This window comes from Apiospora phragmitis (genome assembly GCF_038363925.1).
Source record: "Apiospora phragmitis strain CBS 135458 chromosome Unknown utg000013l:1.0-2965645.0:1.0-2969333.0, whole genome shotgun sequence".
NCBI lineage: Eukaryota > Fungi > Ascomycota > Sordariomycetes > Amphisphaeriales > Apiosporaceae > Apiospora > Apiospora phragmitis.
The window spans coordinates 1,099,646-1,125,845 of NW_027117413.1; the positions used below are offsets into that span (position 1 = coordinate 1,099,646).

General features: G+C 53.6%; 1 protein-coding gene across 1 annotated transcript; it reads right to left on the bottom strand.

The window, feature by feature from the left end:
- On the bottom strand, positions 1-25,683 carry PG994_014083 (uncharacterized protein; the record flags this gene model as incomplete). The annotated part of the gene is made up of 11 exons (XM_066865492.1): positions 1-189; positions 261-2,587; positions 2,646-8,115; positions 8,189-12,560; positions 12,612-12,645; positions 12,822-13,024; positions 13,071-16,086; positions 16,136-23,203; positions 23,252-23,671; positions 23,726-23,972; positions 24,028-25,683. The coding sequence occupies 11 exons, from the start codon at positions 25,681-25,683 to the stop codon at positions 1-3; spliced, it is 25,002 nt and encodes an 8,333-aa protein (XP_066708621.1).
- Between the last annotated feature and the right edge of the window lie 517 nt (positions 25,684-26,200).

Genomic DNA, 26,200 nt, shown 5'->3' on the forward strand with positions numbered 1-26,200 from the left:
TCAGACAGCCAACTGGCTCACGACTTCAGCGCAAGTCATATCATTCTCTTGTCCCATCATGCCCAGCACGCTCCTCAGACAATCCAGAGCGCGCCGCGCGTCCCGTTCGTCCACGACCGAACTCCAGAACGAGAGCGTGACATCCAGTGCCCCGCCGCCCAGTTCCGAGACCGCGACCACGACATCGTACTGCAGAGAAAGGCAGTTAGTATAAAGTAGGTAGATAGGTGGAGAGATAAAACCGAAAAAGAAATACTTACAGCCATGGGGTCGGGCGAAGAGAAAGCATCAAAAGCGATTTGGTGCTGCCGCTTCTGCCGCTGCTGTGATGCCTGGCGCTCGGCACCCGTCTCAGCATCGCTGCTGCTGCCATTGCCATCTTCTTGCTCATCAGCGGCATCGCCATGGAAAGCCGCGAGGATGTCGGCGTCATCGAACTTGCGCATGTTGACCAGGGTGCTGAACTTCAGCCCGAGCTCCGAGGGCGCCACGTGCGAGTGCGGCAGCGCGTCCAGGACCGAAGAGTGGATGGCGCGCACGAAGCGAGGCAGTGACGCCGCTTCGAGGTCGGCTGCGCGGATGCGCTGGGGCACGATGTTGACGAGGAAGCCCAGCGCCTTCGAGGGGATGATGGCGCGCGCGCTCGACAGGTAGGCGAACACGGTATCCTGCGCCCCCGTGGCAGCATCGTCCGGGCACATGGCTTTGAGGACGAGACCCCAGGCAGCGTAGACCGACGATGGTATCGTCGTCTCGTTGTCGAGGCAGAAGCTGAGCAGCTTGTCGCTGTTGATCTGACAGTGGAGCTCTCGTAAGTTCTTGCGCGCCGTGTTGCTGCCCATGATTGATTTGGTAAGTGGGAAGGGTGGGGGCTGGATCGCTTCCATCGCGGTCTTCCAGTAAGAGATGGACTGTTTGCGGTCCAATGATTCGACCTGAGAGAAGTAATCCTGAAGCGACGGACCCGGCCCGAAATCGAGTGTACCAGAGTATGCGCTGGCCAGCTCCTCGAACATGGTCATTAGAGAGAATCCATCCGTGATGGCATGGTGAATATCCATGCGACACAGAACTTTTCCAGAGGGTGTCCTCGCAAGGGTGACATGATGCATTGGGCTCAACTCAGTCCACAGTGGCTCGTGCACGTGGCGGGTTTGGAGATCCTCTGGGTCTTTAATCTCAATGTGTGAGACATTGGCGGCGTGTCTCTTGAGGATGACCTGACCCATAGTGTTGATGAACACGGTGCGAAGGGCAGGGTGGCGGTCAACCACCTGTTGCCAAGCTCCATGCAGTAGCTCGGCATCTACCCTGTGCCCTCCCACTTGCTGTGGAAGAACCTCAATTACCTGAGAGATGTTGTAGTAACCAGAGCCTGGACTGTCTTTGCAAGCTTGAAGTATCTCCTTCTGTGCGCTAGTCGTGGGCAGGATGACCTCTACCTCGTTGGGGTCGAAGGGGGCGGACATCTCGTCCAAGAGGAACGATTTGCTTAGCGTCTCACCACTTCTCTCGGAGCTAGTCACACTCTGGGTGGCGTAGGCTTCATCCACCTTGATTTCGGCGAGTGCGGCAATCTTGGAGATGGTTTTGTGTGTTAGGATATCCAGCACCGAGACTTGCAGGCCGCTCTTGGTGGCAGCGGCGGCAAGTCTCATGGCGGAGATGGAGTCGCCGCCGAGCTTGAAGAAGCTGTCGTCCACACCAATGTCCGCCTCCTTCACGCGAAGCACCTTGGACCAGACTCCGCGCAGGCTGCGTTCAATTGCCGTCGATGGCTCTCGCTTGGTGGCGACATCGTCGGCGAGAGAAAAGGTGCGGATCAGCTCAGCGGGAAGCACTGACACGAGGTCTCGGAGCGCTCTCCGGTCGCGTTTTCCAGCCAGACTGAGTGGAATCTCGCGGAGAGGCACGAATATGGATGGCAGCATGTACGATGGGATGGATGCGGCCAAGCTGGTCCTCATGGAGCGGAGTGTCGCGTGTAGCTCGGGAGGGAATCCAGTATCCATGCAGGCATCTGGCTCGGAGCCAACCGCCACGAACATGGCTAGTGCCAAGCCACTTCTTCCTGGCAATGTCACTGCCTCCACAGCGAGTTGGGAGATGGAAGGCGGACAGCAGAGGCCGGCGTGGTGTTCAATCTCACCAGTCTCGACACGTTGACCTCGGATCTTCACTTGCGTGTCCTTCCTTCCCAGATAGTCCAAGCTGCCGTCTGGATTGTATCTCACTAGGTCGCCCGTTCGGTACAGACGCTTGGGCTCACTAAAGCCAGGCCATGTTACGTTCTCCAAGAAGGCATCGGCGGTGTTCTCGGGTAGTTTCAAGTAGCCTCTTGCAAGAAGTGGCCCTTCGAGTACAAGCTCGCCGACAGTTCCAATTGGTACGAGCTTGTGAGCATTGGAGGTCTCGACGATCCACGTCAGTGCACCACATCCGACTCCGATATTGGCGGCCAGATCAGTGGAGGAGAGATTGGATCGCCCGACACAGGCGACAGAGCATTCGGAGGGACCGTAGTAGTTGTGTAGAGCCACATGGTCGGCCCAGACGGTGAGGTTGTCCTGTTTGACCGCTTCGCCTCCTAGACATATGGTCTTCAGTGTCGGAACTGCCTCGGGATATAATGTCGCTTCAAGGACCGAGGGGAGTCAAGTCAGCAGTGTTGACCACCAGCCTGTTAATGAAATCCTCCACGTTGTTGAGCTTCTCGTCTTCAGTGGGTACGCAAACAGCTCCGCCCCTCATCAGAGAGAAGAAGATGTCGCTGATGCTGACGTCGAAGGTGTAGGATGAGAATTGAATCACGCGCGAGCCTGGGCCATATCCCATGGCTGCACCGTAGTAAGATGCACTGGTGCACAGCGACTGGTGTTCGAGTAGGATTCCTTTGGGCTTGCCGGTACTTCCGCTGGTGAATTGGACAACGGCGACATCACTTGGTTGAGCGATTGGCAATGCACTGAGCCTTCTCGATGCGGACTTGCCAATGCGGGTGATCTCCTCCGGACCAAGTGCCAGGACTGCCGCCATTGGGAGGAACTTGGATGCGAGGCGAGACGATGTGATGACAATGTCGGCATCCACGTCTTCAATGATACTATGCAGACGGTCGATGGGGTGTTTGGGGTCCAAAGCCACACAGGCTCCTCCGGCTTTGAGGATAGCCATCATGATCACTACCGTCCACGGAGAGGCAGTGAAGCAGTACGGTACCTTGGTGCCAGGGCCAATGCCGAGAATGGCGAGACGGTGCGCCAGACGAGTCGAGAGCTCGTCCAGTTGGCCGTAAGTCCAGCTGATCTCGGTTGAGCATACAGCCATGGCATTTGGATGCGCTTGGACTTGGTCCTCAAATATCTTGTGAATACAACCTTGAACAGCCTTAGGTTCGTCTGCATTCCACCGTTGAATCTTGGAAATATCGTCATCACCAAGGATAGGTATGTTGCGTGCAGGCAGATCCAGCGTCGCTTCAGTGAAACTGGCGAGCGCCTTCTCGAAACTGCTGGCAACGCTCTGCGCTTCTAAGTCCGAAACCACGTCTGTGTAGTAACTGAGCGTGACGAAGACTGACTTGTCGGATACCGCGACGCTGAGACTCAGCGGGTACTCAGTGGGGTCATGAGCGCTGACTTGGCTGAAATTGAGACTCCCAGTGGACTCCACAGGCGCGGATGAGGCAACCTGGTAGGACATGATGCTGTTGAACAATGGGTGGCCAGCGAGTCGTTGCATGTCGGCCAGCGAGCAATTTTGGTTGTCGAGGGCGTCGATGTAGTCGTTGTGCACCTGCTTCACCAATTCGCCCGCTGTAAGGCTGTCCGTAAAGTCGACACGGCTTACGAGCATATTGACGAAGAGCCCGACCGCATCGCGGACCCCGTCGACGGGTGAATCGCGACCGGCGTTTAGATAGCCGTAGCAGACTTGATCTGTCCCGGAAAAGTTGCGAAGTACTAGAGCCCACGCTGCCTGGAAGATGTTGGCGAGCGTGACAGATCTCGCAGCGGAGAGGGCTCGCAGCTTGTCAGGGTGCGGAATCTCGAGTTCAAGATCGCGGAGTTCTTTTGTACCCCCCGAGCGTAAACCGCCGTTGACCATGCAAGGTTCAAGGCCGCCCAAGTACTTTCCCCAATATTCGAGACTTGCTTGCCTGTGCCGGCTTTGGAGGTATGAGACATACTGGCTGTATAGTGGACCACGCTCTGCTGAAAGCAGACCTTCGTAGGCCAACTCCATGTCTCGAATGAGAATGCCGTTAGATGCACCATCGGCGACGGCATGGTTTATAGCGATCTTGCAGTATGTGGTGGCCGATGCTGTAGCGTGGCAAATGACCAGCTGCGCCGGAGTTGCCACTTCCCATGCAAGACTGGGATTGAGTGTCTTTGGATTCTCAAGCATTTCCATGGCTTGGGTGTCGGTGTCGCAAGTGTGCTCTACCGTCGTGTTGGGCATCGCTTTCAATACAACTTGATTGAGGGCGCTAAAATCGGACACAACGCCCACGAACACGGTCCGCAAACTTTGGTGACGGTGAACGACAGAGTTCCAGGCGGCCTTTACCCTCTCCGTGTCCACAGAATCACTGTTATTGCAGCTAAGTTGGTAAATAGCGTGGACTGTGTAGAGTTCGGAGTCGATGCTTCGGGACATCATCAATGCTTCCTGAAGTGGCGTGGCAGGGTAGATGTCTTCAACATCCCCTACGGCGATGTGGTGCTTCGGCAGGGAGTCTTCAACAAAGCTGACGAACTCCTCGTCTGCCATGGACAGGAGAGGAAAGTCGCTGACAGTCAACTCTCTAGTGTGCCCTTGCAGGTCTTTGACAGCTTCGACTAGAGAATGTTCGGCGGTGGTTAGCCATTGCCTTATCTGGCTTTGGTTCCGAAGACTGCGTGGCCACATCATCGAGAAGTTTAAGCGACCATTCATCACACCAGAAGCGACCTCGAAGATGGAAGAGCGCTCCAGATCGGGGCTGACATCGAGCGTGTCTGAACTGAAACCATCGCGAGGTACCATTTCGAAGAGTCCTTCGGCTCGTTCAAGTTGCTGGTACTGCCCGACGAAGTTTAGTACAATTTCCATGGGCCCGCTCTGCGCAAATCGTTCTCGCCCTTCGGAGTTCAAGAAGCGGGAGGCAAAGTAAGACCATCCGTTCATTGGTGTCTTTCGCCGGCAATCCTTCACTTTCCGGACGAAAGACTTGACATCATTGTCGTGATGGCCGGCGATATGCACGGGTGCCAGGGTGGTGAACCACCCTACGGTGGAGGAGACATCAATCGAGTCATCCCAAGATTCGCGACCGTGGTACTCAGTGAAGATGGTTGGCAGGTCGCGATCCTGGAATGTCTGGGAGAATGCATGACTCAAGGCTCCGATGAGGATATCAACAGTATCGGTGCCTAGCACTTGGCTGCAGTCTTTGAGAAGTTGCGATGTCAACTCAGCATTGAGCGTAAACGAGTGCTCCTCCACGGCGCTAAACGTGTTGGCTTCAGTGAGAGTTCCCCAGTATTCCAGTGGCGCTCGTGGTGGGGTGAACGAGAGCGCAGTTTCTGGCCGGATTTCCTCCGCTTTCTTCTGTTGCAACGAGAGCCAAGTCTGGAACGACAGTGGCTTGCTCTTCTCTTTGAACTTGTCGGTTGTCAGATACTCCTCGAGGTCGCTGAGGATGATACGCCATGACACCAGATCAACAGCAAGATGGTGCGCGGCCATGAACAAGACTTGCTTTCCGTCGCGATCGGCATAGATGTCAGCTGCAAACACTGGCCCGTGGAAAACATCAAGGCCGTTCTGGCTATTCGCCATGACTTTCCCAAGATCAGCAGTGTTTTCATGGAAGGACAGTCGGTACGCGTTGTTCGAATGCGGCATGACCTTTTGGGTCCAGCACCCGCCTGACTTGTCAAAACGAGCCCTTAACATGGAATGCCGAGACACCAGGTAGGAGAAGGCATCTCGCAATCTCCCCGCATCTACCTCGTGGCTCAAGCGGACGAGGAAGCTTTGATTGAAACGACGTGGTTCGATAGAGTGGGAGCATATGCTGTCGATAAGCATCGTTTGAATTGGCGACAAGTCAAATGCTACGCCAATGATTTCATCCGCCAGCTCTACTTGTTCGCCTTCGGGCTGCGCAAGCGAGGCGAGATGTCTGATTGTGTTACTCTGGAGCAGCTGTCGCACGCTCAGCACATGGCTGGACGATTGAAGTCGGGAGACCAGCTGCATTCCAGTGATTGAGTCACCTCCCAGAGCCATGAAGGTCTTGTCCAACGGAATGTTCTCGGGTGTCAGATTAAGGACTCGACCGATCGCTTGCTGTAGGAGGCTTTCCGTCTTTGTCGCGGGTATCGCAGCGGCAGCGTCATGCTTGAGAGAAAGTGCCTCAATCCGCGCGACCTCTGGGTCAAGCTCTTCCACCCAGCGTTGGATGGTCTTGCGGTCGACTTTCCCAGATGAAGTGAGAGGAAGTTTGCCGATCCCGAACCAAATGCGGGGGACCATATACTTGGGGACGCTGGAAGGCATGGCTTCACGCACTTCGGTGACAGCCTTACTCAAAGACTCTATGGTGAAATCATTCTCAAGGAACTCGAGTCTCTTGACCGAATCTGCCGTTGTGGCGGCTACGAGCACCGTGAGCATGTTCTTGCAGGGGCCGGCATGTGGAACGAGGGTGACGAATTGGGATGACGGCAACATGTTAAAGAGGTGGTTCTCGATCTCACCGAGCTCAACTCTTTGACCGTTGATCTTGACTTGGGCATCTTTGCGACCAATGAATAAGAACGAGCCATCATCGGCATAGCGAACCAAATCTCCCGTTTTGTAGAATCTTCGTTCTTGGCCATGGCACCATGCTGGGCTGGTAATGAATGCCGCAGCAGTCTTTTCCTCGTCATTCAGGTAACCGTTGGCCAGGGTAGGCCCCTCGATCAGCATTTCGCCAACCATGCCAATGGGCGTCAACTTGTCGTGGTTGTCAGGATCCACTACCCAAAGCCGTGCTCTCGTGGCAGGCCCAACATTTTGAGGCGTGCTCTGAGGTGTGATTACGGTCCATGTGACGAACACCGTAGCTTCTGCTGGGCCGTACCCTTGAACCATTCGGGCTTTCGAGGCCCACTTGTCGACATCCTCTTGGAAGACAGCATCGCCTCCAAGCATGAGAGTGCGTAATGATGGAACATCCTCTGGCTGGATCAATCGACTGACAGTTGGCGTCATGACTGTAAGTGTAACTTCAGCGTCACGCATGGATTTCGCAAAGTTGGCACCAAGCCTATCTTCATCAGACGGGACAACCAATGTTGCTCCCACCGATAGAGTCGCAAAGATGCTGTAGATGGATGCATCAAAGACGTAAGAAGGGAACTGGTATACCCTGGAGTTCCGAGTAAAGCCGATACCATCCAGGTCCAACATCTGGGCACTAGAGCAGACTGCTCGGTGCGACATCACGACTCCCTTGCTGCGACCAGTGCTACCACTGGTGAAGATGACATAGGCCAGTCTGCCGGGGTCTTTGGGAGGCAATAATGATGCTTCCGCAGCTGTTTGGTAGTTAGACAGTGTATCGGCCGAGACGACCAGGGTTTGCTCAATTGATAGAGCCGGGGCGGTCCTGGAGGCTAACATGACTTTGGCATTGGTCTGATCGACAATTTCTTGCCGCCGGCTTTCCGGGTGCTCCGGATCAATTGACACAAAAGCTGCCCCAGCCTTCATGACCGCCAGCATGGAAACCACGGCCCATGCCGACTTCTCGAAGCACAGCGGAACGAAATCCCCAGTGTTCACACCGGCATCGATAAGCTGGTGTGCCAGATGTGTTGACAGCGAATCCAACTCTGAATATGTCATTGAAGCATCCCAGGCGTGAATTGCTTGCTTGTCTGGGTATTCACGAGCATTCGATTCGAACGCATCGTGCAAGGATGCCTCAACCGTGGCTGGGATATCGGAGTTCCACTGATCGCAGATGGTATCGTGGTCCTCTGGGGTAATGAAGTCCATATCGGAGAGTAGACTCTCGGCGCTAGCCTCGCAAAGCTGACGGATAACATGGCTGAATTGGAAGAGGATGCGCTCAACCTGGAACTTGGAGAGCAGATGAGAGTCGAGATGTGCGAGGAGCTCCACATGTCGCTCAATCCCAACAGCGCACTCGATAGTAAGTGGGAAATTGTCGAACTTGTTCAGCTCTGCGGGAAACGGGCACCAGCCATGGTTCGTTCTCCGCCTCGCTCTTGGGTTGAATAACGAGCAGGTTGTTGAAGGCACAGGCATCTTCTGCCCCTTGGCTCAAAGTGCGGATGTTCTGGAGCCCAGCTTGCTCGTATGGGATCGAGCCTGCTGCTTGCTGCTGCACCTCCTGTAGGTACTGTGGTATACTCTTCGAGCCGTCAACTCGAACCCTCACTGGGATTGTCGCAATAGTTGGCCCTTGCATCTGTTCAATACCAGCGACAGGGGTATTCCTTCCGTTCTGCGTCATACCAAAGACGACATCACCAGTACCACTCCGCTTTCCGACCACTAATGCCCAAGCGGCTCGAATGACTGTAGCCTGGGTGATATCTGTATTTTGTCTGATCCCAGCTAGTTCGATGGAGTAAGAAACCGATTGATCACTACTAGCTCGGTAGTCAGGATGTGGAATCGAAGGGAAGTCAGTTCGAGTGTAACCATCCAGACTGGCTCTCCAGTACTCATCACTGTCATCCACGTTCGAGTCGCAAATATACCGGATGAAGTTGCTGTAAGGAGGCGCTCGAGTGGGAGGTACACCAGTTTCATAGGCCGCTTGCACTGAATTGAAGAGGGTGCCAGCCGACCAACCGTCGTATGCCGCATGGTGAGCAGTCCAAACGAACCAATTCGCGGGTCCATCATGAACAATGGCATATCTCGTAAGGACATCGCCTTCCGAGATGGGCGTCTTGAGAGTCCGTGTCCAAGTAGCTTGCCAGGGTGCAATCGGCTTCAAACCAATGCAGAGGTCGCTTGTACATAACCTGGCAGGTTCTGTTTCTTCGGTATTGACGAGCGCTGTGCGAAGTATTGGCGTAATAACATATATGGCTTCCCAGGATTGTTTCAGTCGATCTATGTCGATATGCGACGGAATTTGGAAGACCATGCGATTGACATAGGCTGTATCGCTCGTCTGTGTGATGGCAATCAGCGCTTCCTGGAGAGGCGTAGCTGGATAAGCATCCTCGACATCGTGCGCGGTCATCCCTGTGGTCTTCTGGATCTTGTCTAAGACGCATTGCTTGTCGGATAGAAGCCCAAAAGGCGACGCTTCACTTTCCGGTACGGGTTGCGCTGCCCCTGTCTTCGTCTCCACAAGAGTGGCCAGCGCCGACAGAATTGGATACGAGAAGAGCTCAGTGACTGATATGTAGACGTCTTCGCTGCGCATTTGCGATGCGACTCGCATCGCGGACAGAGAGTCACCTCCGAGTTTGAAGAAATGTTCGTCCGATGAGATCGTGTCGGTCGGGATTCCTAGTATAGATGCCCAGATTGTCTGCACGAACTTCTCGGCCTCTGTCGAGACCTGCTGTCCACCGGAACCCCGTAGTGAGTACATATCTACCTGCTCCTGGGACAGTGACTCGGCGACCAGCAACATGGCTTTACGGTCGGCTTTGCCGGCTGCGGACTTCGGCAAGGATGTCATGGGGACATATAGAGAGGGGACCATGTACGTTGAGACCCTTTCAGACAAATCCCGCTGCAGCTTTGAGAGGGTATCTCTCATATTGTCGGAGAATGTCGCAGGCTGCGGAGAGGAGTCTGGAGTTCTCGTGATGCCCGTGATGCTTACGAAGGCCACAAGGCGCTGCACGGATGTTTTGTCGGATTTGAGTACAGCGACAGCTGTTTCCGAATGCGCCGGCAGGCACTCCAGGATTTGGTGCTCGACCTCGCCTGCTTCCATACGTTGGCCGTGGATTTTGACTTGGCCATCCTTGCGGCCGGCGTACATGAGGTTCCCATCGTCGCGGTAATAGACTAGATCGCCGGTCTTGTAAATGCGATCAATGGTACCGGACGTGGACCAAGCCGGGGTGGTCTTGAAGGCCTGTTTCGTCTTTTCAGGGCTGTTTAGGTACTCCCTAGCCAGGGTTGGGCCGCTAAGAACCAGCTCGCCCAGTGAGCCGATAGGCGCCAACAGGTCGTGGTTAGAAGGGTCAACCACCCACGTTTGAGTGCCGATGGCTTTACCAATCAACCCAGCATCGTTCGGGTCCTGCAGGCTTCCAATCGAAGCAAAAACTGCCGTTTCTGTCGGTCCGTACCCAACGAAAAGATTGAGTCTCTTGGACCATTTCCCAATCAGGCTTCTTGGAACAGCTTCTCCCACAAGTGCCAGTGTTTCCAGAGACGGGAGGTTTTCGGGCGACAAGAGCTGGACCACGGAAGGCGTGAGCATGGAGAAGTTCACTCTCATGCGTCGCATTGCCCCTTCAATGTCGGCCGTCTTTTCCTCCTCCGACGGGACGCAGACACAGCCTCCTGACACCAACGTTGCCAAGGACTCTGTGATGGAAGCATCAAAAGAGTATGATGCGAATTGGAGAGCACGTGTTGAACAGTTGAGTCCAAGACCAGGCGCATGTTCAGCAATGTTGCTAGCAAGCGACCGGTGCTCAATTACAACACCTTTGGGCTTGCCGGTTGAGCCTGACGTAAACAGTATGTATGCAATGCTACTTGAGCTGACTTCGGGTAGCTCATCGTCCTTGCCTGCTGGCAGAGCCGTGATGACCGATTCGGAGATGACGAGCGTCTCGGCCACTCCATCAAATCTTCGAGCTTGGGTAGGCGAAGTGAGAATCAGGCGCGCATCAGCTTCTAGCAGCAGAGACTTGACGCGTCCCTCCGGGTCATTGATGTTCAACGGGAGGAATGCAGCACCGGATCTCAGGATGGACAGAATTGCCACAGTGGACCAAAGGGATTTTTCGAAACAAAATGGCAAGATGGTACCGGCCTTGACACCCTTGCGCACGAGGTGCCCGGCAAGACGACTTGTGTATTCATCTAGCTCTTGGTAAGAGACTTCGCCATCCCATGCCGAGACTGCTGGGGCACAGGGTTGAGAGATTGCGCGCAGCTTGATGCTTTCTGGGACGCATTGATCCACTGTTGTCGGCACACGAGCATTCCATTGATCAATGACGCTTCGGTCGTGGCTGCTGAGCAGGTCGACTTTTGGAAGGGTCTGCTCTGGATTGTTGAGGATTGCACTCAGAGCTGCTTCGAATGTGTGCGAGATGCTCACTGCCCTGGAGGCCGAAATGCCATTTTGCGGAGAGTATCTCACTACAAAGCCCAGACGGTCTGCGGAATACGCAGCATTGAGAGTCAGGGTGAACTCCGTTGGGTCACGACTGTGCAGGAGGTTCATCTGAAGCCCACTTGGGGAGATCATCGTCGAATCGTCAAATCGCTGGATTGACACCACTGTGTCGAACAAGGCGCGGGCTGGGAGTTGTAGCTCGTGCTGCATCTCTGCGAGCGAGGTATGTTGGAAAGGGATGCTTTCAAAGAAGTCGCGCTGGACTGTGTCGGCCAAGTTACGAATACTCATTGTATCGTTACTCATGTCAATCCTGCACGGGAGGACGTTGATGAACGGGCCGACTGTCTTTTCGATGCCCTCGAGCGGTAAATTGCGGCCTGCGACTGCATAACCGAACAAAACATCCTCGGATTGAGTGTAGCGACGTAAGACCATTGCCCAGGCAGCCTGGATAACCGAAGCTTGTGAAATTCCATGAGCGTTAACGAAGCTATCGAGCGCTTGTGCGGTGCCATCAGCAACAGGTACGTCGACAGATGGGACCTCGCTGATCTCGCCAGACTGCGCGACAGGGTTGATAGAAGAGACGAGGCAAGGACTTGCGCCTTTCAGATAGCTCATCCAATGGATTAAAGCATCTTTCGCATCCTTTTCTTGAAGATATGCGATGTAGCCGTGGTAAGATGGACCCGGTTCATCGGCCAGATTGTCCTCCAAAGCGGCGATGAGGTCGCCAAAGATCAAATCCATCGACGCGCCATCCATCAGAGCGTGGCTAATATCAAGCTTGCATATCACTCCGGCTGATGTTGGAATAACGGTCAAGGCGTGTGGGGAACCACCCGACCAATTGGCCGGAGCCTGGTCCTTCAAAACAGCGATGGCAGACTCATCATGGAATTCAAGAATGTTGATTTGCGGACGTAGCTTTTTGAAGATGACCTGATCAAACGCCCCATTGGATGTCTTGGTCTCCACGAACACAGTCCGCAGCGAAGGGTGGCGCGCAACAACCTTAGTCCAACCAGCGTCCAGAGCTTCAGCGTTGATGGGTATAGGAGAAATCAGGTTGAAGATCACGCATGTGCGGTATTGCTCAGCGTTCAAGGAGCTGTTCAGTAGCATTGCGGTCTGAAGTGGCGAGCAAGGGAACATATCCTCTATCTCGGTCCAATCTGAAGCCCCGAAACTGGCGCATGCTTCAGAGATCTGCGCGTCGAGCCTGTCATGGGTAGTATGTAAGAGTGGGAAGTCGCTCAATGTTGGCACCGACCCCTGCGGCTGATCGCACAGGCTATTGATCAGAGCTTCAAGTGTATGTTGCACTGAGTGTACCCATTCTTCGATGCGATCGAGGTGCTTCATGCGATCATTCAAGATGAATGACATATGCAATTGTCCATGCCTGACAACGGCGGACACTTCAATCAAAGCGAACCGAGGCGTATCGGGGCCAACTTCGGACGCATCCCTGGGAGCTCACCATTGAACTCAATGAGTAATTGGTTCTCACCCTCCAATTGTTGAAATTGCCCGGCATAGTTGAAAATGATCTCTGCCATCAAGTCGTCTTGGAAAGCAGTCTGCCCTTCGGCGTTCAAGTACTTCGAAGCGAAGTACGCCCATCCGTTTTGAGGGATACTTCGGCGCAAGTCCTTGACCTCCCGCAGGGTTTCAAGCGTAGGGCTTTCGGGTTTCGCAGATACATGGACCGGGCAAAAGGGCAGTGAACCATCCGACAGTCGAGCCAATGTCGATGGTCTCATCCCAGGGCTCTCGGCCGTGTCCTTCCACAAACATGGTGGGGCCTTCCCGCTCTCTGAAGATGTTACTGAAGGCCTGCAACGCGGACGCCAATAGTACATCCACCACATCTGTGCGAAGGACCTCATGACATTGGCCAATTAATAGCGCAGTCAGATCCTTACTCAAGTTGAAATATTTGGTCCTGGTCGTGCCATACCTATTCTCTGAAGGTGTCGAGATGCCCCAATATGCAAGGTTACTGGCATGGAGATCAAATGGTAGAGCCGATCGAGGGCCGAGATTGTGTCGTGCGTGGTCTGCTTGGAGTGCCGTCCACGATTGGAAGCCCAGTCCAGTCAGCTCAGGTAACGGTTGTCCTTGGAGGCTCTGTTCCAATCCCTCCAACACGATCCTCCACGACACCAGGTCAATCACCAGATGGTGTGCCGTCAGGAAAAGCAGCTGCCCATGCCCTTCAATGTCGTTCGAGAAGAACACCGCGCGGAAGACAGGACCGCTAATCACGTCCAGACTGTTGGCAGAGGCGAGTGTTGCGTACGCTTCTTTCAAGGTTTGGGCATCACTTACCCAGATACAATCGACAGCGCTGGGTGCCCTACAGACAGTCTGCTGCCATTTCCCTTTCGAGTCTTGTCCAAACGTCGCTTGCAGCATTGGATGCCGTTCAACAAGACCTCGAATGGCCACGGTAACATCTGAAGGGCTGACTGTCCGAGTTAGCTTCATGAAGAAGCTTTGGTGGAATCGACGCCGGCCAGTAAACTCGGTTTCCGATCCCAAAGGTAGACATTGAGCGTGGAGATTCACGTAATGCTGCTGGATGGGGGTAAGATCGAATGGTTTCCCAATCTCGTCAGAGGCAATTGGAGCGGTCGCACTCTGACTGGCGGATTCTGCGCTCATGAGAGTCGCCAATTGCGAGAGACTGGCCCTGCTCATCAGCTTTTTCAGACTTAACGCAATGCCCTGGCTTCTACACTTGGCTATCAAGCGCATCGCACTGATGGAATCACCGCCCAGGCTCATGAACGACTGGTTGATGCCTGCCCGCGTGGGGTCAATATTGAGCACCTCCGTCACAATAGCATGTAACCTCTTCTCGTCGTCGGTCTTGGCGAATTCAATCGTGGTGGGTGCAAGCAGGTTGTCGATCTGTTCTTGTTGCTTTGTGTCGATCCCCGTTACCCACCGACTGACGGCTGAGCGGTCTCTCTTGCCAGAAAGGGAAATCGACAGAGACGTGACGAGTATCCAGGCTTCTGGGACCATGTAGCTGGGCAAGTTCTCCGATAGAGCGTCCCGCATTTGGTTAACCATGATGCCTGCGAACTTTTGCTGCTTGGCTGATATCAGTTGCAGAGGCGCAGAATCTTGCATTGCGAACTCCTCGAGTACGACGACGGCAGCGATTCTCTTCTCGAACGGCCCCGACTTTGGGAAAACGACGCAAGACTGGCTGACAGAATCGAGTTTGTTGATGTTCTCTTCGATCTCACCCAGTTCGACTCTCTGTCCACGAACCTTAACCTGCTGATCTTTTCGCCCGAAACACTGGATTGATCCATCGGGGCTATATCGCACAATGTCTCCGGTCTTGTAAAAGCGGCCCTGGGGCGACCATTTCAGACCAGTAAAAAATGCAGAAGCCGTTTCGTCAGGTATGTCAAGGTAGCCACGCGCAAGAATAGGACCTTGCATGAGGAGCTCACCAGGACAGCCAATTGGCATGAGAATATTGGCGTTATTGGGATCCACGACCCAAGTAAGTCCACCACTACCGAAACCGGTGTTCATGGCCTTGGTCTCAGTCGTCACATTGGCGTTGATGAGGCACAGAACTGCGCACTCTGTTGGTCCGTATCCATTCATCAGTTGGAGGTTCGAGGCCCATGTTCTGACATCCTCCTGGCTCAAAGGTTCACCAACGAGAGCAAGGGTCTTGAGAGATGGAATCTCTCGAGGGTCCACGAGCCTTGCCACCGAAGGCGTCAGAGATGCCCAATTGGGCTTGGATTCTTGGATCATGCTGGCGACACCTGCCTCATATGCTTGCTCGCTGGCAATGCAGATACAACCACCCACTGTGAGAACCGCAAGGGACTCCATCAAGCTAACGTCGAAGGCGAAAGAGGAAAATAGAAGGGCGCGGGTGTCCGGACCCATCTGCAGGAGCTTGGTATAGCTATCCGCGCTACTCAAGAATGCCGCATGCTCAACGACGCAGCCCTTGGGTGTTCCGGTACTGCCTGACGTATAGATGGCATATAGCATGCTGTCGGGTTGGTAGCTGGGAGTTGGCGCTGCTTCATCGGGTAACTGGTTTATGGAATCTCTGCTGACTTCAACGCTTCGCCATTGACTGTGGTTCCAGTTGGTGAGGTTCTTGGAGGAGCTGAGGACGAAGCGCGACCTTGTTGATGATACCACAAATCGCTGTCGCGCAGCAGGCAGCTTGTCGTCGAGAAAGACGAACGCGCCCCCGGCTTTCACTACCGCTAACATCGCCACGATCGCCCATGTCGACTTTTCAAAAGATAACGGGACAAGCGTCTCGCATCTTACTCCTAACGAATGACAAAGGTATGCAGCAAGACAGGTAGAGTGCCTGTCAAGCTCCGCATAAGTCATTTCACCGTCCCAAGATGATATTGCGATGGCAGTTGGTGATTCTTGCGTCTGTCTAGCGACGACATCCCAAACGCACATGTTGACCTTTTGCGGTTGATTGGCATTCCATGACCTCAAATTGAGCTTATCCTCGGGACATAACAAGTCCATATCGCCGACGTTCCTTTCCATGTCCATGCTCAATTGGCGAATGAAGTGCTCAAGCTGAGCAAGCAAGCGATCTGCCTCTGTGGAACTCAAAACATGATGATCATAAGTAGCCGAAAGGTTCACCTTATCACTTCCCAATGTACACTCCACCACCAAGGACTGTGTAAAGAAGTTGCCTGTGTCAACAGGGACATTCTCAACGCCTGGGATACCTAAGATGTCAGCATCATCTAGATCGCCTGGTTGAATGACCAGCAGGCTTCGTAGTTGGCAAGCGGCTTCGCAAGAGGCGTTCGAGATGCCGAATGTTCTGCAGCCCGAGGTACTCGTACGGAACCATAGAAATAGACCCCTTATGAACTTTGGAGACCACCTCTTTGATGCTATCCGCTGAGTCATGGCGTACTCGCACTGGCACTGTGGCGATAGTTGGGCCGATCATGTCAGCAATGCCTGGTAGAGCCAAGTTGCGACCAGCGTTCGTTGTCCCAAAGACGACATCCCGTGTACCAGTGTATTGTCCCAACAGAAGAGCCCAAGCAGACTTGATAGTGGCTGCTAAAGGGATATCTGATTGACTCTGTCGAAAGCTCATGGTACGGGCTGTGTTAAAACGGGCATCGGCTTGGTAAGTGGGCGATGGCAGGTGAGGAAAGTCGCATGTCGTCGCGCCAGCCAATTCGGTGGCCCAGAACTTTTCCGCGGTAATACGATCCTGGTCGTAAACGTGCCAAGCATAGTCGGAGAATGGGGGTGGCTTCTGAAGCGGCTTCCACTGGTAGGCCTGCGAGAGTTGATCCATGATGAGTGAGAAAGACCACCCATCGTATATTGAATGATGCAGAGTGCACACCAAGTATTGCCTCTCTTCCTCGGAGATTAAGGCGAAGCGAGCAAGTGCATCTCCATATTGAATCGGCTTCTTCTTGTCCATAGGAAGATACTCCTGAAGAGACTCCCCGCTCTTGATTTCCATCCGGTCGTTGTACACAACCTGGTAGCGCTTCCCAAGTGCGCTGACAATCCTGGTTCGCAAGATGTCGTTGTTTCTTCTCACAGCCTTCCAGGCGTCGATATACGCTTCAAGGTCAGTCTCTTCGGATATCGAAGTCACGAGCTGCAAAACATATGCACCTGACTGGCCCAGAGTGATCGACATCATTGCATCCTGCAGCTCGGTGCAGGGATACACGTCTTGGATCTGGCCAGACTTCATATTGTGTTCCTCGATTGCCGCGTTGGTGACTGCGGTCTTCATTTCTTTGACGAAGACTTCATGACTGTCGTTGCGTGAGGGGTCGTCCGGTTTGAGGTTGATGAAGGAAGCCGCAGTGGCAAGTTCCTGAACGGTGGGGTGGTTGAAGACGTCCACGACAGTCATATGTAAATTCGCGTGCCGCGCCGCTGCCACTAGCCTGATGGCTTTGATTGAGTCGCCTCCACGGTGGAAGAAGTTGTCGGCAATTGACAGTGACTCAGGCTGAACGCCCAAAGCTGTAGCAAAGAGACCATGTAGACTCAGTTCCATAGGTGATTTCGGGGGACAGACCTCGGAAAGGCCAGTAAGTGCGTATCGCGCAACACTATCCTCAGGAATCTGGCAGGCCAGGTTGATCAAAGCCTTTCGGTCGATCTTCGTCGACGCGCTAAGAGGGATGCGATTGACCGGTATGAACATGGAGGGTATCATGAAAGAAGGGACTTTGGTCGCCATAGCTGTCGCTAATGCTTGAAGTCTCTTGAGCAAGTCGTCCGACATGGGCAAAGTGCGTGGCTTGCTGTTCAGATCGGTGGACTCTGAGGCGTTGATGAAGGCAACAAGCTGTCTGTCCCCAGCTTGGCCGGAGCGAGAGATCACTGCCGCAGCTACTTGCTTTAATGTCGACATGCTGGTCAAGATGCACTGCTCAACCTCGCCGAGTTCCATTCGCTGGCCGCGCAGCTTCACTTGGTCGCCATCCTTCCGGCCAAGAAAGTTGAGGGTCCCGTCTGCGTTGAGCCGTACCAGATCGCCCGTGCAATAGAACCTAGAGGTAAATCCTTGCTGGCTCAGCATGGGATTGGAAGTGAACCATGCGGGATCTGAGATAAACGCAGCTGCAGTCTTCACAGGCTCGTTGATATAACCTCGTGCCACAGGTGGTCCGCCCAAGAGCAATTCACCCGGCGATCCTACTGGCGCAAGTCTCTGTGGGTTCCTAGGGTCCACGACCCACAGAGTCTGACCCAGGCGATGTCCCAGGTTCAACCCGCTGCGGGCGGTATCGATTCTGGGGTGCATGAGGGCGACAATGGAGCACTCGCATGGGCCATACGCATTCTTGAGGACCACCGAGTCGGACCAGGTCATCACATCATCAGCGGACATTGCTTCACCGCCAAGTAGCAGTGTACGGAGGTTGGGAACGTCAGAAGGCGTCAGGAGTCTCGCAAACGACGGAGTGAACAGTGCCCATGTGCAATTGGCCCGTCTTATGAACTCGGCTGTATCGTAGGATCTCTCGCTGTCGTTGGCGACGCAGATACATCCACCAGACATGAGAGGCATGATGGTCTCGCAGTAAAAGGCGTCCCAGGCATAGGAAGAGAACTGTAGGACTCGTGTCGTGTTGTTGATGTCTGCCGCTCTGGTCAAGGGCTCCACGTTACTCGCAATGGCTTGGTGCTCGATAACCACACCTTTCGGCTTGCCAGTCGTGCCGCTGGTGAAGTTGATATAAGCCGAATTGTGCGGTTGGACGGATGTGACATTGGGACGCTCATCAATCATTGCGCTCAAGTTCATTGAATCGACGACAATGAATCTGACTTGGGTGTCGAGGCTGTCGCGGCATTTGTCAATGGTCGCTGGTGATACCAGTACTATGCGGGCAGCCATATCGTCGGCTATGCCTCTTAGGCGGGATTCGGGATGTGACGGGTCAAGTGCGACGACACAGCCACCGGCTTTCCAAACCGCCATCATGGATACAATCGTCCAGGCAGATTTCTCAAAGCACAATACGACATTGGTCTCGGGACCCATGTCCATACTCAAGAGCTCGTTTGCTAGCTTGGTAGATAGAAGATCCAATTCGGCATATGTCAGGCTCAAGTCGGTCGAGAAAACGGCTGGGGCAGTTGGCACCATCTGCACACGTCGCCTGAAAGTATCATGAAGACATTCGGACTTAGCGACGGGCGCTGGAGTATTGATGTCGATGTACTTGTGCAGAGTCTGGCTGCCAATGAGATCTACGCTGCCGATCTTGATATCTGGCTGGGCCATGATGGTTTGCAAGGCAAGTATAAGGGCCTCTCCGATGTTCTGGGCATAAGATGGGCTTAAAGCTGACGTCCAGTGAGCCATGTAGGCAGAGAATGACTTCTGGTTCAGCTCAAAATGCAGCGTGAGTGCGAACTCTGTGGGATCGTGGAACTCTAGTGGCCGAAGAGATATGGCGGAAGCAGAGTCGTCCTGGTCAGGGGTTCGTTGTAAGTCGAGAACAGTGTTAAAAAGTGGCTGTCCACCGAGCTCAAGAGCATGTTGCACCTCTGTCAAGGAACAGTATTGATGATCCAAACTTTCGGTCAGGCTTTGGTGCATAGCCTTCACCGCGTCTATTGCGGCTAGGCCATAGTCGACCTTAGCATGCGCAACAAGCATGTTGACGAGAACCCCCGCTATGTCTTCAATTCCATCGATTGGCGCATTGCGTCCGGATGTGAGATACCCAAAGGATACCCGATCCATCGAGGTGTAGGCGCTGAGGACCCTGGCCCAGGCCACCTGCAAGACAGCAAACGGGCTTACGCTATGCTGCTTGCAAAAGGCATGTACTGTGTCGGCGGAAATTCCAAGATCAAGAGGTTGTATTTCAAGATTATTCATGTCAGGTGATTCGGAAAGATTGGGGAGGCAGCATGGTTCTGCATCAGTAAGTTCAGCCTGCCAAAACGCCAAGTCGGAAACATGGTCTTGCCCCTGCATATGTTGCAGAACCTGACTGAATCGTGGCACGCTTCCGTCAATTTCCAGCCCCTCGGCGTACGCCCGACTCAGGTCCCTGAAAAGTACTTGACAAGACTGTGCATCGAGTATGCAGTGGCTGAAGTCAAATCGTACCAGAGCCCGACCCCCAGCTGTGCTGCAGATGTTGAAGCGGTGCATTAGCCGCCCCGAGGGGTAGTCGTTATTCCCTAGCGTCTTCCACAGCGAAAGGGCCTCGTCAACCGATTGAGACGTTGAAATGTTGATTTCCGGGATCACTCGAGGCAGAACCACTTGCACATGGTACCCGGTATTGGTCGGGTGATCGACGAAGACGCTCCGCAATACTGGGTGTCGGTTGACGACTTGCATCCAAGCTTCACGTAGACGGGATGCATCGATGGGGCTCCCTGCAGCTGAAACCACCTCCAATGTCTCATGCACTGCATAATTGCCCGAGTGCTTCCCTTGTGATAGGAGCAGGCCTTCTTGTATACCTGTACAGGGGTAGGCCTCTTCAATCTCAAACGGGTTATCCCGTGGGCGCAGAGGTGTAAGTCGGGCCTCCAAGCTGTTGATAAACTTTGGCAGGCTGTCGTAACCAAGTTGAAGGAGCGGGAAGTCGGACAGGCTGTAGAGTTTCGTCATGGCTGGCAACTCGGCTGCGAGGTTGGTTAAGGTGAGCTCAACCTTTTTGACCCACTCGACAATCTGGTCTTGACGGCCCGATTTCGCGTTGAATGAGAAGTCAAACACCACTTGGCCGCCCTTAACAGCCGTCGTGATCTCAAACAGTGCCATTCGTCGAACGTCGGTAGAGAAATCCGGGGCTGGAAGAGGTAGCATTCGGAATAGCCCATCCGAATTCTCGAGCTGTTGATATTGCCCCTCGTAGTTGAAGATGACCTCCATTGATCCGCCATCTAGGTGGCCTCGTGCCATGGCAGTATCCAGGAAGGTTTTGCTGGGAACCTCCTGGTTTCTTCTTGTGTCCTTAGTTGCTCGGATCGTCTGCATGAGATCCACGTGCTGTCCCGCCCATTTAATCGGGACGGATAGAGGCCAGATAGCTGTGAACCACCCAACAGTGCCGCTTGGATCCATTCCATGAAACGCGTCATGATCTCGGCCATGACCTTCTACAAACACTGAAGGCACGTCACGATCTGCGAAGACCTCTGCGAACGTGTTGAGGATGGCCGCAACGAACAAGTCGGTGAGTTCCGTTCTCAGTGCGTTGTTGCAAGCACCAAGGATAAGGCCGGAAACATGTTGATCCAACGAAAACCCAAGCTGGCGGCTATCTTCCTCGATGTTGGAGTTTCCCTCGAAATCCCAGTAGCTCCATGCCACGGTAGGATGCATTTTTCGACCCTGATCCTGACGTTCAGCTGCGTCATCTGGCTTAGCATCACGTTCTTTGGTGAGCTGGAGGTAGGGTGACGCTAGGGTCATGCTGGGAGCAGTGCCTGAAAGTGTATCCTCTAGGTCTTGAATGATGATCCGCCAGGAAACGAGGTCGATGACCAGGTGATGGGCAACCATGTACAGATACTGTTGCTCGCCCCTGCTCATCAGTGTGGCTGTGAACACGGGACCATCTTCGATATTAAGTCGACACTGGACTAGGTTCGCATGCTGCTCCATTGGAATATCATCCGATATATCAACGTGGTCGAAGGTGAAAGACTGATGAACCACATCATCATTTGGTCTTGCGATCTGTTGCGTCCACTTCCCAGTGGACGACTTGAGGAAGCGGGCTCGCAGCATAGGGTGTCGTTTAACGAGGGAATCAAGCGCGGAACGAAGACGGTCAAGTGGAATAGGTCTCCGCAATTCCAGCATGAAACTTTGGTTCCATCGGTTTGGTGCGCCCTGCTGGGTAGCGAAGAAGAGACTTTGAATTGGGCTCAACTCCACGGGCGTGTCGTATATCTCTTCGACGTTGTTAGATGCCGTAGAAGACCCTATCACCTCGGCACAAACTGCCAGGCTAGCAAGCGATTGGTCTCGCAGTACGTCTTGGACAGTGACCAGAAGTCTTTCAGCTCTGCAAAGCGACATGACGCGCATCGCTGTGACCGAGTCTCCGCCAACTGATAGGAAGGTACTGGACCGGGCGATTGCTTCGATCGGGAGGTTGAGGACACGGCCCCAAATCCTCTGGATCTTCTGCTCGGTCTCTGACATCTTCCTCTTCGACTCTTCATTATTTTCGTTCCCATCGTCCGTAGATGATCGAGTCAGTCGGACAAAGGACTCCCGGCTCATTCTATCGACCCATTGTTGGAGGCCCTTGGTATAGACTTTACCCGAGCTGGTGATTGGCAGCTCTTGTAAAACTGCCCAGAGTGTAGGGATCATGTAAGTGGGGAGCGATCCAGCCAGCTTCTCTCGAATCTCGGAGAGTACCTGAGCTGCGGCATTGCCGCTGTCATCCTCTGCGAACCGTATTTGAGTACCTGTGAACTTGTTCTCTCCATGTAGAGAAACAAGGCCCACGAGGCGCTCCTTGCAAAGGCCCTTGTAACCCTTCACGACAGCGCATTGCTTGACTTGTGCATGCGAGGCGATTTGGTACTCCACCTCGCCCAACTCCAGCCGCTGACCACGCAACTTGACTTGGTTGTCCTTCCGGCCCAGGATTTCAACGAAGCCATCACTATTGAGGCGGCCCAAATCACCTGTTCTGTACAGCCGAGAATAAGGATCGAACGAAGCATGCGACCATTGCGGCCTGTCGAAGAATACATCTGATGTCTTCTCAGGAGCGTTGAGGTAGCCCCGCGATACTCCTGGGCCCTGAACGCTGATTTCTCCAACGCACCCAATGGGCACCAGCTTGCCATGATCCGACGTGTCCGTAATCCAAACAGGCCCCGTCATGGCTTTTCCGATCAAAGATGGTTGAGACTTAGCGGTGAGTTTTGGGGAGCATGTCGACATGATCGCACTCTCAGCCGGGCCGTAGGCGTTGAAAACGGCGACAAACGGTGCCCACGTCTCAAGTACCGTCCGGGAGAGTGGCTCTCCTCCCAGGACAAGGACCTCGAGGCTCGGCACCTGTTGTGGCGTGATCATGCTCATGACCGTCGATGTAGCAAGAACCCAATTGCAGCTTGTTCGCTGGATGAATCCAGACAGGTCGTTCATTCGGTCCTCTTCAGATGGAATGCAAACGCAACCCCCAAGAAGAAGGGCGGCAAACATATCAAATATGCTGGCATCGAAAGTATGGGCGGCAAACTGCAGGACGCGGGATTTCTCATTCATCTGCAATGCAGCCCCATAAGCCTGGCAATTCATCGCAATCGCTCGATGAACTGATACAACCCCTTTGGGGACACCTAATGCAAGTTAGTCATAACCTTCGGCGTTGTTAGGGTATATCTCACCAGTGCTACCCGATGTGTACACTACTAGTGCTGCAGAGTCGGCCCCCACCGCTTCGCGCGGTACGTCCTGGAACTCTGGAAGACCGCGGAGAAATGTGCTATCCATGGAAATCACCACTACTTCTCTGTGCTGAAAGAGGAGATTGTGATCAGGGGAAGTGACGATAACATTGGCGTTTGTGTCATCAAGGATAGTGTTGAGGCGGTCTGAAGGGTGATTGGGGTCCAGCGGGACGGCGGCGCCCCCTGCTTTCAGAATTCCCAGAATGGCCACAGTCGTGTATAGTGACTTGGAGAAGCAGTAGGGTACTAGCGTCTCTGCCCTTACACCAAGAGAAACCAGATGATAAGAGAGCTGAGTTGACAATGTATCCAGTTGGCTATAGGTCAGGTGCCCATCGTGGGCTACCACGGCGCTTGCTGTGGGGCGTAACGCTGCTCGTTCATGGAAGATGCTATGTATGGTTGACTTACCTTGAGAAAATATACCATGCTTCGAAGTTGAATCGATGTTCCAGTCGACCATTTTCTGATACTGAGTTGACGAAACTACATCCAATTGCCCGGTCTTGTAGTCGCTATGAAAAACCACGGCGGTTATCACTTGGGAAAGTGTATCGGCAAGTATCTCTGCCTGCGCTGGTGATATCCTATGAGTCCAATAGTCCAGCTGAACTGAGGGAGCCTCGGTAGCCGTGTCCACTATGACGGCTATATCATACTGTTCTCACAATTAGCCATCGGAAGTAAAAGAAACACCGGATTGTCTTGCATACCTCCGTAGGCGAGTATACACTGAGCTGTTGAACCCCAAGACCAGCCTGGAAGTCAACTGAATCCAGTGACAATGCGTTCTGGAAGCCTATTACAGTATTGAAAACAAGTTCCCTGGGAAGATCAGCGGCCTTTTGTATGTCGGCAAGGGAAAGATGTTGAAAGTCGAGACTCTCTGTGGTGCGCTCGGCAACCTCTTTTAGGAGTGATATAACCGATTTTGACTGGTCAAACTGGACGCGGCACATCATTGTGCTCACGAAAGCCCCAGCAATGGACTCAATCGAGTCAATCGGCGCATCGCGACCTGAAGCTGTGTATCCAAAACACACATCATCCTTGCTCAGATATGCGCGCAAGACGACAGCCCAGGAAACCTGGAACATATGGAAAAGAGTGATTTCATGGCGGCGGCAAAAATCCGAAATGTCCTGTGAAAGAGACAAAAGGTTGACTTGTGCAGACATTAGTTCACTTTCTGGGGACAGGGACATGTCTCCATCCAGGAGAGTGGGAAAGTGGCAAGGCTCGACACCGTGAAGGTATTCCGACCAGTATTGGAGGCCACGGGAAGAGGGTTGGCAAAGAACATCATCAACAAATGGCCGGTACGCTGGGCCTGAACCAGGAGCCAGCTTGCCATCGTACGCAAGCTTCAGATCGCGCATCATGATGTCGAGCGATCCACCGTCGGTGATGGCATGGCTGATGTCCAGTCGGACGTAATGCCTGCCGGACGGTGTAGCGATGACGGTGAAGCGATGACCCAGCTCGCCAAACTCGACCATCGCGTGGCCATGGTCGCCCAGGAACAAGAGGCGTTCCTCGCTCACATCATCGGTCATGATGCGCAGGACTCGAAAGTCGGCCTTGACGCGCCGAAGGACGATTTGCTCGAATGGAGACTCGGCCGTGTTGCCTTCGACAAAGACGGTGCGCAGTGCGGCATGTCGGTCAACAACGGACTGCCAAGCTTCCTGGAGGCGTCTCATGTCAATCCTGTCATTGCGCTTGCAGATGGAGAATTCGAACAGAATGCGCATCATGTACGCGCCAGGCGTCTTCGCTTGAGCAATGAGAATGCCCAGCTGCGTTGGCGAGCAGGGGTACATGTCTTCAACTTCAGTGTCGGCGCCATGTTTGAACGAAAGATGATCGAGACGCTCATGGTGCTCGTCAGCAATCTTCAAGTTGTGGATTTTGTTGTTGATCGTCTCGGCAGTCGTGGCGTCCCTCGTTGAATGTGGTTCTGGTTGAGGTTGTGGCTGTTGTTGTGAGGCGGTGGTTGTGGCTGGTGCCGCCACCTGCTTGGCAGCTGCTGCGAGCCCCTGAATCGTCGTCCCCCGCATGACATCTTTCACGAGCACCCTCACGCCGGAGCGGCTCAATAGGGAAACAACTTTCATCGCTGCCACTGAGTCTCCCCCGAGACTGGCAAACGACTGTGTTTTTCTGATTAGATCCATTGGTATTCCTAGGGCTTTGGACCACACTTCGTGGATTTGCTGCCCCAGGTTCGCAGCTGCGGATGCTCCAGACTCTTCTTGAGCATCTGCTCGGGACTTGGCTGGGAGCACTGGTTTCTCGAAAGGCTTTCCAGCGTCCGCTGTGGGTGTCTTTTCTGCAAGCCTGTAGCCTGCGTCGCTAGAGGCTCCCATTATTCCTAGTCTTAGAAGAGTGTCGGGACGAGGAAACGTTAGTCTAGTGAGAAGTACAGTGGCTGTGTTGATCTTGACTTACAATATCGTTACAATAAGGTGAGGAGAAATAAGAATGATCTGCCTCCAAGTTCGTGTATGATCTTCTGGAGACGTAAATACGCACAACGAGGTAGTTTACTTGGCTATTCGAATGTAATCTGCGGGATGCAGTGCAGCTACACTGCAGATTGGACGACACGCTGTATGCTGCTAAACATGAGATGTCCGAGTGGAGTGTATGTATGTGTAACAAGCAGGTAATCCTTCGGTGGAGATATTCGAATAAAAGTGTTGACTAAGTCGGGTTGATATTGAAGTTGATCTTCTCGTGGATTCAATAAGGAATCAAAGGCCCAGCTTAGCAAGGTCTGGTGATGATCTTTTGTTCCAGACTTCTGGGGGCAGTTATGGGGATCGACGGAGATTAACGCAGGGCAAGAAAGATACGATGCAATAGGTTTCTCGAACAAAGTCA